Source organism: Dipteris shenzhenensis, chromosome 10 (assembly GCF_047967505.1).
Source record: "Dipteris shenzhenensis isolate YYH24624 ecotype China chromosome 10, Dip_SZ_1.0, whole genome shotgun sequence".
NCBI lineage: Eukaryota > Viridiplantae > Streptophyta > Polypodiopsida > Gleicheniales > Dipteridaceae > Dipteris > Dipteris shenzhenensis.
In genome coordinates, this window is record NC_141605.1 from 55935865 (window position 1) to 55950239 (window position 14375).

At 44.7% G+C, this 14375-nt stretch overlaps 1 protein-coding gene across 5 annotated transcripts in view; it reads left to right on the plus strand.

Moving 5' to 3' along the window:
* Nucleotides 1-14375, plus strand: part of EDD1 (glycine-tRNA ligase) — a 226263-nt gene that overhangs the window by 175946 nt on the left and 35942 nt on the right. For all 5 annotated transcript variants that reach the window (XR_015541639.1, XM_087379990.1, XM_087379989.1 and 2 more), the window contains 3 exons: nt 1739-1832; nt 1935-2153; nt 2283-2377. Coding sequence is in view for 4 of the 5 variants with exons in the window: in XM_087379990.1 (XP_087236116.1) it covers nt 1739-1832; nt 1935-2153; nt 2283-2377 (408 nt within the window). In the remaining variant the exon portion in view is untranslated. The remainder of the gene's footprint in view (nt 1-1738; nt 1833-1934; nt 2154-2282; nt 2378-14375) is intronic.

The following is a 14375-nucleotide window of genomic DNA, read 5'->3' on the forward strand; positions in this document are numbered from 1 at the left end:
TGAAGATCCCATTCAAGAATGCAGTTTAATATGTCCAACTGATGGATCTTCCATCCATGAAATGCGCCAATGCAACCACAGACGTAACGACGGGCATACGAGAAGTGGGGGCAAAGGTTTCATCATAATCTTTGCCTTTTTTCTATGCATAGCCCTTTGCTATACGATGAGCTTTGTACCTATGTACGGAACCATCTAAGCTTGTCCCACTTCATTTCAATTGCCTTCTTGCTAGCAGGCAAGTCCACCACCTCCCAAGTGTGGTTTTTCTTAATTGAGTCAATCTTCGCTTGCATTGCCTGCTTGCAATGCACATTGTCTCATGCATCATCAAAACTGTCAGCCTCATCTTCCTCAAGTATGAGTTAATCCAACTATATTGGAGAGCTCTTGTAGCGCTTCCAATTTGAGGACTGTAAGCCCATTTCTACTCCATTGGAACCTGGCTTTCGTTGCTCGTCCGAGGATGGGAGTGCGCTGTTTCCCAATTAAGCAGGTACATGCACAAGCCCTGCACACAGGTTTGGTAGGTAGTTAAGCTTGTCTTCCATTACTTGAAGGCCACGAAGCATTTAAGACTCTTCTATGGTGATCAGTCTTCACTGGTTTGCATGCATTCTCGGACACTGATTAGGCAGGTTGTTATGACACATCACACATTGGCAACTGTTTTATGCTTGGCTCTTCATGCATCTCTTGGTGCAGCAAGAAGCAGCCCACAGTTGCTACTTTGAGGTGTGAAGCTAAGTACAGGTCAGCCTTCACAGCCACTGTGGAGTGTGCTTGGCTTTGCAAGCTACTTGCAGATCTTGATGTCAGCCATATCTCTTCTTCCATGATCTACACTGAGAACCAGAGTTCTTTGGCCGTGCGCGTAATCCTACCTTCATTCTCATACGAAGTACTATTGAAGTGCACTATAGCCATCCATGGAGGGGGTTTTGTTAGCACTTAGCCTTGGTATGGCCTTGTAGGCTAGTTAGCACATTTAGTCCTAGTCCTAGTCAACCAGTCAACTAGTTGACTTTGGGGCCATATATTGGCCACTGTTCTACTTTCTTCATTATCCATTTGCAAGTGCATTTTGTTTCCTCAGCTATTGTTTGCTGTGTTGAATTCTATCTCCATTTCTTTGCTCCCCACATCCAACAATGGGATTCATTCCAATAGCTTCTCCAACTTGGAGGCATAGAACTTCTTTGGGGGCGTGGGGGTGGATTGTGAGCATGCATTGACATTGTTAAGATAGATGGCCTTTGTTTGTCAAGAGCTATGCTAAGTAGCAGAGTGAAGGGTTGACAATAAGGTTTGGCTACTCTTAACAATCTCTCATCCTTGGTAAATTGGTAGTGGAAGGCAACAATTCTTCTAATCCTTGTGTCTGCCGTGTGTAAGACAAAAAAATTTATACTCCTTATTTCTATGCTCTATTTGCATTTATGGTGAGACCTTCATTGACAAAGCTTGGTATCCTCTCTAGGACAGCCTTCTTGGTCACAATGCCCCATTTCACGTGTGCATCTTTAAACTTCATAATAAGAGGCATTTCTCTTTATGGCATTTTCCCCTGCCCTTCATGCATTATTGATTTGCATTCTTCTGATCCTGAACTTTTATTGCATGAAGTTTCTTGAAATGGCTGGATTTCTCCTCCTTAATCCCAACCATCTTGAGATTGAGGTCTTTATTCTGTCTTCTTTTTTGCTCCTCAAAAGTCTCTTGAATGATTATGTTGCAGGGCTCGATGTGAGGATGCAAAGTTCTTCTATCATTCTGATTTATCAAAGCATCTAGCAGATTTCCGTCCAAAGCTAAGTGGTATTCTTTTCCAGGTCAGGGAGTATTTTAAATGCTGAGCATTGAGATCTTTTTCAAATGTGTTATGCCATGCTGGATCTGACATGTCCTCCATACAAATTGCCCGTGTGCTACAGGAGAAGCTGGGCTCTATGCTGGATAAAAGTATCCGGGTTGAAAAAATGATTTCAGAACTTGGTACACTGATGGGTTTGGATAATGAAAGCATTGTGGTAGCTCAGAAGGCAGTACCTTTAGCAAGAGCAGATCTGGCTACTGCTCTTGTCACAGAATTTACAACCCTTGCTGGCACTATGGGTAGACATTATGCTTTAAGAGAAGACCAAGGAGTTGCGGTGAGTGAGTCCCGCTCTAGCTTACAAAGCCTTCATGGCAGTACTTTGATTTTTACTTTGTGAGCCTGTAAATCTTATGGCTTCATGTTTATCTACCAGTAGAACAACTATTATGCTGCTTGTGTTCAGGTTGCAAATGCCATTTTTGAGAGTTGTCTTCCTCGTCATGCTGGAGATATGCTACCAACTTCGGAGCCAGGAATACTTTTGGCAGTGGCTGACAGGTGTTTCTACCCTCACTGGTTTATGGTACTTTGTCGCCCGTTTTCAACATAAACCCAGTGTAAGAGAGAGAGAGAGCAGTTTTATAAGTGATGTACATGATCAATTATTAGAAAACAAAGGAGAAACCAGTCTTGTGACTTGTCCTACTCAAGAAACTTGTTTGGTATTCTGATGTTTAGCAAGGATAGATTTGAAGTATTGAGCTGGTTGATAGGATTCAGGTTGGTAGAAAATTTCGAATAGTAGTGTTCATACACAAGAATTCAAGGCAATATATGTGACTCAGATGTAAAGGTTACGTGACTCAGATGTCAAGGTTGTAGTAGAGGCATGCAATAATTCACCATCGGGGCTAAGAGGACAAGGATTACAAAAGCTATTCAGTCAGCCAAGGTGTCTTGCAAAAACAAGCAGAGGGCAACACTAGTAAGAATTAGACAAAACTATGATGGCAAGTCTTGGCCGGCTGGCGAAAATGTGTACAGCCGATTGGATAAACCTTCACCTCCACCATTTAGTGGAGCTCTCCACTTCCAAGGGTCTCCAGTAGGATCTTAGAAGTAAGGACTTGGGGTCATCGTCTACCGAGCAAACTTTTGGTACTGCATGATCCATGCGTACTGCAACTACTGAAATGGGAAGCTCCAAGACAAGACCAGAATCCACCAAGGGAGGAAAGGATGTCTCAGTATCTCTTGGGTAGGCTGGAGAACATGACATGACCAGAAACCTTGGCACATGGTGCGTTGTTTCCATGTCATCCACCATGGAAGCATGTTACCGGAGCAATATGTCCAGTAGGGATTAATAGGGTGGCCTGCATGTGGCTACATTTAATTCTCTTCCTCACCTATACTTCTGCACAATTCAGGAATTTAGAGATGTGGTTTTGAGAAGCTATCATTATCCGAGCAATTGCAAGATTTGGTCTGTAACACTAACTGAATCCATGTCTATTATCTTATGTATGGAATACTTAATCACATGCTCAAATCCCTATTGCACTTTGTTGTCATATATAATCCGTAATGGTATACACTTCTACTTTCAAGGGAAAAGACCACTATTGATTTGAACTAGCGGAATGGGATAGGTTGAAGGAATTATTACGTAATGTGAAGCTCACTAATGTCACGACTCACTTCAATGCTTTGAAAAAATCGCATTGGTGTGTGCGATGAATTCAAAGACTAACAAGGGATGTTGGCCATTCTACGGGAAAAGTGCCCTTATGTGAATATTATGCTATGAATAGGGAGACCCTTTGTTACCATTGATAACACCCACCACTCATATGCACTTTTCTTAGCCGAGTATACTTGGCCTAACTTTAAAAGGTCTTATTGCATTTGTCGCTAGGATCTGGTGTGCAGGTGTTGGATTATATCTATAATGGCCAACATTCCACATCCTCTCTGTCTGTTAACCATTATCATTGCTATAGAATCTTCTTTCGACCCACCCAAGGGCTATCACCATTTGAAGGTTTTTACAAAGGGAGTTTACAATTGTCTTGTAAAGAAGTAGATGCCCTCATCTGCATGTTATTAGTGAAGGACTATTGTGTGCCTTGATTCGACTTTAAGAAGTAGCATGTCCTTTAGTTTTTGTATTCGTTTTGTCTTTTGTGGTTGACTTTTACTACTCAACCTGCACACATTCAACTACTAAAAGGAATTTTTGTTAGCTGAAATGCCATTGGTGGGCTTAGTTGGTGTTTTTGTTACTTCTAACATTAGTTGAGAGGGGGATTGATAGGTATTCTTAGATGATCTTTGTCATATGGGAGGTGATGACTTGTCAAGGGTTGCTTCGAGTTATGTTTGGTGTTATTTGGAAGCACCCACGTGGAGATTGCCCATGCAAATATCTGAAGGTCATGATAAAATCATGGATCTACAAGTTAATAGGTATGGTGATTGAAGTGAAATTTTGTGGAGGCAATTGTGGATGGTGACCAACCATGTTGCTGATCTAGATGTTAGTGAGTTGCTACACAAATACTACAAAGGGAACATTGATCCCCCTTGGAACAGAAGTGGAAACTCCAAGGAAACGGGAATGGGAAGGGTATTCCCCATCATCATACACATCAATCAACACATACATTTTACAAAGATACATACACATCTGGACCATTTCACTTTAGAAATGAGTAACAAGCCAGATTTATTCTAAGAGTTTCTATCTTCAAATAAACTAATTTTTGTGATTTACAAAGCTAAGGACCTTCAGAAGTTTAATTTAAACTTAAAAAGAACATAACAAATGCTTGAGAGATTCAGGGTAACGGAGTCTCTGACGAACATCTATAGATTTATGATGATGGATTGTCAAATGATTATCTTGGTAAAAGCCTCTAGTGACAGTCATCGAATAGAAGAAAACAGGCCTCATAAACCAAGATCTAGAAAGATGAAAGCTGGAACTATTGTCTCTTAAGACTTTTTTAGAATTTGAAATATTAGATTCAGTTTTTGTTTTGCATGCAAATGGAAAAGCATGTGTAGATGTTTAATAGCCGTTTCACAATGCATACGTTCAATAGGTGTTCTACCCTTCTACACGTGCTCTATAGTTATTCTAAGTAAAATGTTGTTCCAAGGTTCCATACCAAGGGAATGGCGTTCCTTAGTAACTATGGTGAGTTGTGCAAAGTTCTGATGCTATACATGCACTATTCAACTCTTTAGTCTATGAGTACTCATATAATCACTTTTTTAGTTATCACAATGGTTATTCCGAATTGATGAATGCTTTATAGTCCAAGCATTCAGTCCAATAATTCATTTCCTTTCCTTTTTACGATTTGCTTCATCGAGTTCAAGATATTGTAAAGCTCCACTCTGTTGTTCCCAATGTTGGGCTGAAGATTGGGGAAGCACATGTAGAGTCTATGTGCATTTGAACTTTAAGCATAAGTTTCAAGACCTTCTAGTCACTCTCCTTATCCATGTGGTGTAACCTCTTTGACCTAGAGGCTGTTATGTTTAAAGGGCAAAAGTGTGGCTATGCTCTGTGTTTTATTTCTTGATTGCTTTCAGAAGAGTGCATTTTCTTCAACATGCAAGGTGGGAAATTCTAGCTTGCGTCCATAAATTAAATAGGCTCAATTAGGTTAAGGTTAATTCAAAACGTCATATCCATATTAGCAACTTTTTAGGGTCACAACTCCAATCATAGTTAGGAATTGTAAAATTTCTCAGGCTTTAGTTTCTTATGCTCCCCTTATTGGAGTCTCTTCTTACTAATTGTCTTCTTTTAAAGGGATGCCTTCTTGCCATTCTCAATTAGAGATGCTATCAAGAAAATCTTGAGTGGCCTTACCATTGACAAGGGTTGGCATGTGAGGTGGTGACTCATTTGGTGGTTGCTATTCCTTGGTTCTGATGGTTGATTGCGAAATGGTCGTTCAAACCTGCAAACTATCTCACGTTGAATACCGGGTGGTGGCACATAAACTAACCTCCCAGCCCATCTCTACAGTGAAGATTCGACGTATGACACGATGCACGTCTTTCTTTCTTTCAACTGTAAAGCCGCATTTCCCTAGAAAGATCTAGATGCCACATGTCAATTTATAAAGGCCTATCTTTAATGCCACTTTCACCTCTTCTTGGTGTCCACTTTAATTCACTTGCCCCTAGCACATTTCACAAGTAGGTGCACCAAGAACTCTGCTGACCTTAGATCTATCCACTCAGAGCCATTTTACCCACACTGATGACCTTGGCATTAAAATCTTTTGACCATATACATAAAGCTCAACACAAATAAATGTCGATCCTCTAAAGAATGCTGATTGACCCTTACGAGGTCAGGCTATTTCGATTTGAGTATAACATTCCTTTCCTCTTCAGGCACAATGTCCTCAATGATGAAATTTGGGAATGCTCTTTATATCTCGTATACAGATTCCCAAGTCGCTTCTAATAGAGCTAAGCCATTCCATGCATCCAACACTTTGGATACATTTCGATTGTGTACTTGCATTTATCCTCAGTCTAGCATTCTTGTTGAGTTGTGCCTTACATTATTATTCTCTCTTGAAACAAAACAACATTCTTGATTAGTAAGTCACTTGGGTGCAAAAACTGTTTTAAATGAGAAACACGAAACACTTGGTGCACCTTACAATCTTGTGGTAACTGCAACCCTGTGGTAATTCCAACCTATAGGCTACCTTGCCTATTCTCAAATTTTAACTTAGCACAGTGTCCTGTGGCCAAAGACTTGGAGTGTGAAGGAATCCTCCTTCTGTAAACTCTCTAAAGACTATTATGATTGGCATATGTTGTAGCTTTGGCCATAGATTGGCGAATATTAGCTCTGGCAAAGCGCTAGCATTTCCCTCATATGAACAACATAGTTCGTGGCACTAGGTACTTTTTGAGGTATTTCAACCATTTTTGGATTTGTTGGTCTATAACAGACTCATTAATGCTTTCTATGTGGTTGTATGGCAAACTCCCAAAATGGTAACCACTTATTCAACGTATGTTGCCTCAATGATACATATGTCCTCAGCATATCCTCTAAGGTTTGCTTGACTCTCTCCATGTGACTATTTGTTTCAAGATGATGCCCACTACTCATTTCCAACTTAGTCCTTAGTGCATCAAAAACTGCAATTCAAAAATGATTGATAAATCTAGTATTCTTGTCTGGCACTATGGATTTGGATAATCAAATCTGCTTCTTGTGGGGCACTAAAAGACTCCCTAGTTGGAATCAAGTGAGCCATCTTAGTAAGATGATCAACCACCACAAGGATATGACCTTATCCGCCTTGTTTCATAGACAGATCAACTATAAAGTCCATGGAGATGCTCTCCCATTAGCTTGATGGCATCTTCAAGGGTTTTAAAGGCTAGGTGGCTTCACCCACTCTGCCTTTGTCAATTGTCACGAGAAACACTATGTCACATAGTTATGAATATGCTTTTTTATGTTTGGCCAAAAGAAATCTTGTTTCATGACATCATGTCTTATTGACACCTAGATGTCCTGCACATGTGCTACCATGGCATTGTTTAATTACCCTTTGCTTGAGATCATTCTGACTAGGTACAACTGCCTTGTCATTACATTTTAGCATACCATCATCTATGGTATATCTTGCATAAGTTTGTCCTTCTGGATGTCAGATCATCTACTACCCTGGGTTTAATCACAATAGCCTTCTACCAAAGGCTCTGGACAAACTCGTCCAGTTTCTGAGTCTCCCTAATCTCGATCATTAGAGCACTCTCTAATACTGTGAGACTCATATCACTTATAATGCGTGGCAATGTTCAGAGTGTCGTGCTGTACATCCACGTAAAAATTTGAATGATACAAGCAACGCCTCCATGCTTTCAAGGCATAAATAACAATGTACTTGTGCATGAGGTGGCTAATTATGTTGACAGAGAGAAAGCTTGTTGCTTTCAAAGGCTATTGGCCTTCCCTCTTGGGAAAGGATTGCTCCTATCCCAATTCCACTTGAATTGGTTGCTAAGACAAATGGTTTCTTTAGAATAATAATTTTTAACACTAGTTCTGAGGCCACTGCTCTCTTCATAGTGTTTAAAATCTCATGTTGATTTTGTCCCCACATCAAACCTACTTTACCAGAGATCTCGAAATATCCTTTGATATGCCTTCGATAAAATTAGATAAGTCGCAAGAATGCTCACAATGTGGTCTTTTTTTTTTTGGGGCAAAAAAAAGACTTCCATTAAGTATGAACAAGACCCGTGATAGCAAACTCAAAGTGGGACTACATCTTGCAATACACGAGGAAAAACCGAAAGAGGTGGAAAACAACCAAGGTTAAGGCTGAAAATGCCATCTCAACCTTGTACTAGACTTAGAGAAGAAGCGGGAACCCCTCCACTCTCTAAAGAACTCAGCACTCTTAGTAGAAGCTGTGTGAGAGGACCCCTTCATGCTCGCCCATATGGCCATCAGTGTATGTATAGTGTCAGTCCATAAAGTGTGAGAAGAGTGAACGTGGAACCCATCCAATGTCTTTGCACATTTGGCTCTCTAGATATGCCATGCTACAATACTCGCCAGTATCTCCCATAAAGAGTCGAGTGAGGCATGCACGGTTCTAAATGCTGAGGCAGGAACATTATCCATAGAGCATCACTCAACTAAGTGGCATCGAATGGATAAAGCCCAAGAGAATGCATGTCTCTTGTAAAACACCTGAGGCCCCGAAAGAGAGCCAAGCAACTGAGTTCTAAGTCATGAAATGGCAAACGCGTCATCCCATTGTGTAACGAGCCCTTAATGATATCAAAGCTATGTTGTGCTTTCGACTAGAATACTTTTTGGTCTACAATTTGCAACATGCAGCACTTTTACCTTTGCAAGTTTGACCTATGCACACTCGTCTCTTCCTCCATGTAAGCCGTTTCTTTGTCTTCTTTGGATGGTCTCATAGTCAACGCTTGAACGATCCTTTTTAACTATGACTGCCGTAGATTAGCTTGTATCCGCTGAGTCATAATTCGTTGTAAGACACCCGCTGCAATAACAATCCTACCAGTCAGTGTATGTGCCATAAGGCGTGATACATACATGGTCGGCTAGACGGCTGATTCTACAGGATCCACATGTGAGGCTTTTCCTTCAACCTCCATTTCTACTATTTTTTCTGTTTACTAAGGGTGGTGGTTTTCAGAAAAATACACTGTCCAAAACTATAATTACAACAATACCTATGCACAGCCTTAGTAAATTTTTTTCTGCTTGTTTTCAGTGGTCAAGTTTTGACAGAGACGATGAAGATGATTCTGTCATCTCTCTCTCTCTCTCTCTCTCTCTCTCTCTCTCTCCCCCCCCCCCCCCCCCCCCCCCGCCCCGCTCAGCCTCACCCGCTCTCCTGCTCAGCCTCCCCGTTCTCCTGCTCAGCCTCTCCCGCTAGCCTCCCTGCTAGCCCCTCCGCTCTCCCTCTCCTCCGCTCAGCCTCTCCCTCTCTGCCTCCCCTTCGCTCAGCCTCTCCGCTAGCCACCCCTCACCCGCTCTGCCTCCCCTTGGCTCAGCGTCTCCGCTAGCCACCCCTCACCCGCTCTGCCTCCCCTCCGCTCAGCCTCTCTGCGCTAGCCCCTCCACTCAGACTCTCTGCCTTAGGCACCCCTCACCCGCTCTGCCTCCCCTCCGCTCAGCCTCACCGCCTCAGCCCGCTCCCGCTTCAGCCCCTTCCCACCTTCGCCACCCTTTTTTTTTTTTCAACTTCAAAAGAAAAAAAAAAGAAACTCCTTGCCATCTTAGCCTCTCCTTCTCCACTTCCCGGCTGCCTCTCCACCTCAGGCCTCCACCCCGCCTCTCCACCACTTCGCAGTGGACATGCCTCCCATTATGGGGGGGGAGCCGGTGCTCTTGCTCCTGGTCAGACACTAAGACCTGCACCCACACCAAAAAAAAAAAAAAAAGCGGGTCCAAGAGACATGGGGGACAAAGCCAAGAAAGACGACAACAACAACAACAAAAAGAAGCAAACGACACAACTGAAATTGGAGGATGTGAACACACGTTACAACCGAAGTGGACACGGGGTAGACAACAAGGCAAAGGCAGGACCCGCCTCAGCTTCGTCAGCCTCTATCTCTACCTCAACCTCAACTCGCACTACAGTTTCAGTTTCGGTTTCAGCTCCAGCCTCAGCTCCCTCTATCTCTATCTCTACTTTGCCCCCTCTTTAGGCTCAGCTCTAGTTCCAGTCTCAGCTCCTTCTACATCTACGATCAGCGACATACTCATGCCCATGGCGCCGGTTGTTGTTCCCTTCCCCTCCTCTCCTGTTACAGCTCTCGTACAGCTTATGACCCCTACTTTGGAGGTGTCATACACTGTTCCACATTACGCTTCACTCTCCCCTCTCCCTCTCAGTCAGCCCACGCTCCCACACCCCGTTGGGATTGCCTCATCCATTCCACTGTCATCTCCGTTCCTCACTCAGTCACCATCCAGTTTCCGGACTCAATCCCACACTTTCATGCCACAGTCACCACAGTTTCAGCATGGACATGGGTGGACTGATACACCAGAGGCCCGTGAGACCTTGCTTATGGAGATACATAGTTTTCGTGAGCGTGAGATGGAGCTGACTCGCTTTGCACGGGAGCAGGTCCGCTTCAACTAGGAGTAGGGCTGCATCATACAGGAGCAAGCTAGGGCCATTCGGCAGGAGGCGGGTCTTATTCAGGGACTGAGACAGGATATCATGCAGCTCTGACAGGAGGTCACAGCCATATACACTGTCCCAGGGAATACCCCGTTGGTCGAGGCACATATTGCGAGCATGCAATCTGCTATTGAGGAGACATTCAGATGGGTTGATGTGGCCAAACGAGAACTCGCAAGGGTAACCATTTCGGCTACCCTCATGGAGCAGCAGAAGAGAGCCAGTAAGGCTCTCAACATCAGCGGGATCCCATGCATTGAGGCTACACTGATGGTAGATGCGACTGCATTCGTGGCCGCTACCCTGGGTGTGGCTGAGCACATGATAGAGAGGGTATGGCGGGTGAGGAGAGATCCCAACCGAGAGCAACCCCTGATCATCAGTTCCATGACACTCAGGCACGACTTTTAGCTCTCCGACGCAGGTCAGTTCTTCGAGATCAGCCCAGCGATCTCTATGGATGAGGACCTGACACCTCTACAGGTTGAGGAGAGGCGCTCTTTGCTGCAGCAGTGGGATCAGGCTCGGAAGGAGGGGAAGTGGCCAGTGGTGCGAGAGGGACGACTTCTTACAAGCCCGCGTAGGGCACCTGCCCCCTCCCCTACATAGGGAAGCGGAGTCTCTGAGACTCAGATATCCGAGACCCTATCCTGCACCATTTGGAACTGTAATGGTACCTTATGGTCAGAACCAAGGAACTTCTCAGAATCCTATATAGGCCACGACATAGTCTTTTATACAGAGACACATAAGAGTCCAGAGCGTCCTCTTCCAATAGTCAGCGGATATACATGGGAGTCTGCCTACAGAGATCAGACGAGGGGTACAGGATGAGTTCGAGGTTCATGTGGAGTTGCAGTCCTTTTCAGATCTGCACTTCTGGGGACCATTTCGGTAGAGGAGAGAGATACACATTCCACATTTCTTTGCATCCGGATTCGACACATGGATAGCCGGGATCTGTTTGTCGCAGTTTGCTACTTCCCCCCTGAGACCTCCCGCTTTGCCAGAGATATCCGAGGTGATGATGAGACATCCCCATTTGCTGCCCTTTATCAGTCCATCGTTGACTTCTCTAGCCGCGGAGAAGTCCTTCTAGTGGGGGACTTCAACGCGAGGACAAGGGCCTGTCAGGTACCACTTCTTGACTTCAGAGATGATTCCACTCTACTGCCAGATATTGACCTTGAGGAGGCAGGTATGCTACGGGTTTCAACTGACAGGCGAGGTCCATTCTCATCTTATGGGCATGGCCTATTAGACCTCGGCAGGATACATGATCTCATTTTCTATAATGGTCTTGATAGATGGCCTGCTTCAGGTGGTTTCACATGCTTTCCACATGGGGGGGGCTCCAGGGTGGTTGATTACATCATGGGATCCCCAGTCTTTACATCTCACATTACTGACTTCACTGTAGCATCTCTCCCCCCAGGGGCTGATCATACATACCTTTTCTTTAGCATCTCCACCTGCCTTCACACAGCACCTTCCACCCCACTCAGTGCTTACTCCACCTACCACGATATACGCTTTGATCAGGATCACTCACCTTCTTACTCTGGTCGTATGTACATACTTCTCGCTTATATTGACTTCATACCCCTTTTAGAGGATCGTGCTGCCCTTGTCACCCGCTCACTACACAAGGTTGCCATTCACGCTTTCCTCCACACCACCCGCTCCACCCGCCCACCATCCCCTAGAACCGTATCCTATAATAGTTGGTACGATTATGAGTGTAAGGCTTTACACCGTCAACTCAGATTCGAAACCAAAAATAGTCTTCCAAGTGCACCAGATACGCTACGTCAATACCGTAGACTGGTACGGAGGAAGAAACTAGACTTCGTTCGTCGGAACGAGGAGGAGCTACTGAACATTATGTTTAGTAACAACTCTAAGGACTTCTAGCGGAGATTTCTAGAAGGACGGTCCCCTCTGTAACTCACCGACACTTAGATCTGGTTTGATTATGCACGCACACTTTATGACATCCCAAATTAGCCACTCCCTAATGTCTCACACATGCCTCGTCCCACATCCTGCACCCTCTTCACTAGAGGAGGGGTAAAGGATGCCGTAATGAAACTTTATAATGGCCGAGCGAAGGATCATGAGGGGCTATGCACTGAGTTCATTGCATATGGGATTAACCTCCTAGCCTCGATCTTAGCAAAGCTTTTTTAATGAAGCTGTCTAATTGGATATGTCATGTCCAAGATTTATGCATCAGTACTTGACTCCGAGGTTAGCAGACTTGCAGAGTGTCGAGGACTTAGAGCAGCAGGACAGGCCGTGTTCCGACGTGATCATGGAACCATGGACCACATCCTCACACTCAGATGTATCATCGAGGAGGCGAGGTCACGGAAGCAGATGGTTTATTGTTGCTTTGTGGATTTGCGCAAGGCATTTGACACGGTTCCGAGAGCCCGCCTCATATGGTGCCTACAGGACTTGGGCTATGACCAGGAGATTATTTGGGCTGTCATGGCACTTAACGAGAGAATTTCCGGCAGAGTTCGGGCAGGATCCGGGTGGACAGACGAGATCATGAGCACCATCGGGATCAAACAAAGGTGTCCTTTGTCGCCTACCTTGTTTGGCCTCTACGTTGACGAGCTCGAGACAGTGATGCAGACAAAGGGGGGTGTAGGTTGCTCTCTTGCGAGCGCATTGATCCAGATTCTTCTCTATGCAGATGACGTGGCTCTCTTGTCTTCCTCAGCAGAGGGGCTTCAGAGACACCTAGACGCACTACAGGCCTTTTGTGAGCCTTATGATTTTAGGGATTATGGGGATTATACCTCGGGGCAGGCTACCATGGATAGCTCTATCCTCTTCTATGGCACTTGCAGCAGGAGGAGACTAGAGGTACTGATATGCATGTACAGAGAGATGGTTTGAGCGATTGGGGCTCCACATGGATAGACTACCTCCCTTTCAGTACAGCATGGATGCTCCGTTTTCTCCCCTCTTATCACATGAGGTCAACCAGGTTATCCGTGAGGATCTACCACAGCTACACACATTTCGGACCTGGTTGGGACCGAGTGAACTCCCATTGAAGCTTAGCTTCTACAGAGATCACTTCTTACATATCATAGCAGAGGGTTTCATTTATCCAGGAGGATACACGCAGATTCACCTACCCCACTCGCTGAGGATCTCTCTCGATCCGGATGCTCCAAGCCCTAGCGAGCCACCTGTTTCCTCTCCTACCCCGACCAGTGGTGTTTGGCAGGTTTCATTCATGAGGCACTTAGACACCGTGAGAGGATACTTCGAGCACGGAGACAGGAGCAGACTTCTTCCTCGGCTGATCCCTCTCAGAGCTCTATCATGGAGTTCTTTCAGCTAGATCACATGGACCCCCATGAGACGAGGCCTTGACATAACCGTGACCCGGAGCCTGTGACCCGACAGCTCAAACAGAGGGTCAACACACAGATCACACTTGGTGACATCCCCTCCTTGTTTAGAGTCCCGACCGATGGGGGTCATAGTAGCCCTGGTTAGACGCAGAGCTACAGGGGACGTGCCAGGACAGTGGTCGACAACACTCTATTGCCGACTTCATGCCTCCACTGCCTCATCCAACCTGATATCTTGCTGCTGCCAATGATGATGATGACGATGCTGAGACTGATATATAGTCGACCATTGACATGACTATGTTGTACTTAGGACTTAGTACTGCCATTCTGCATTTTTGCATTTTGCATTGGTATGGATGCTCGTTTAGTAGCTCCACTACCACATCTTGTTTATCAGGATTTTCACAGTCTTATAGACCCATCGGTCTTCCGAAGACTTAA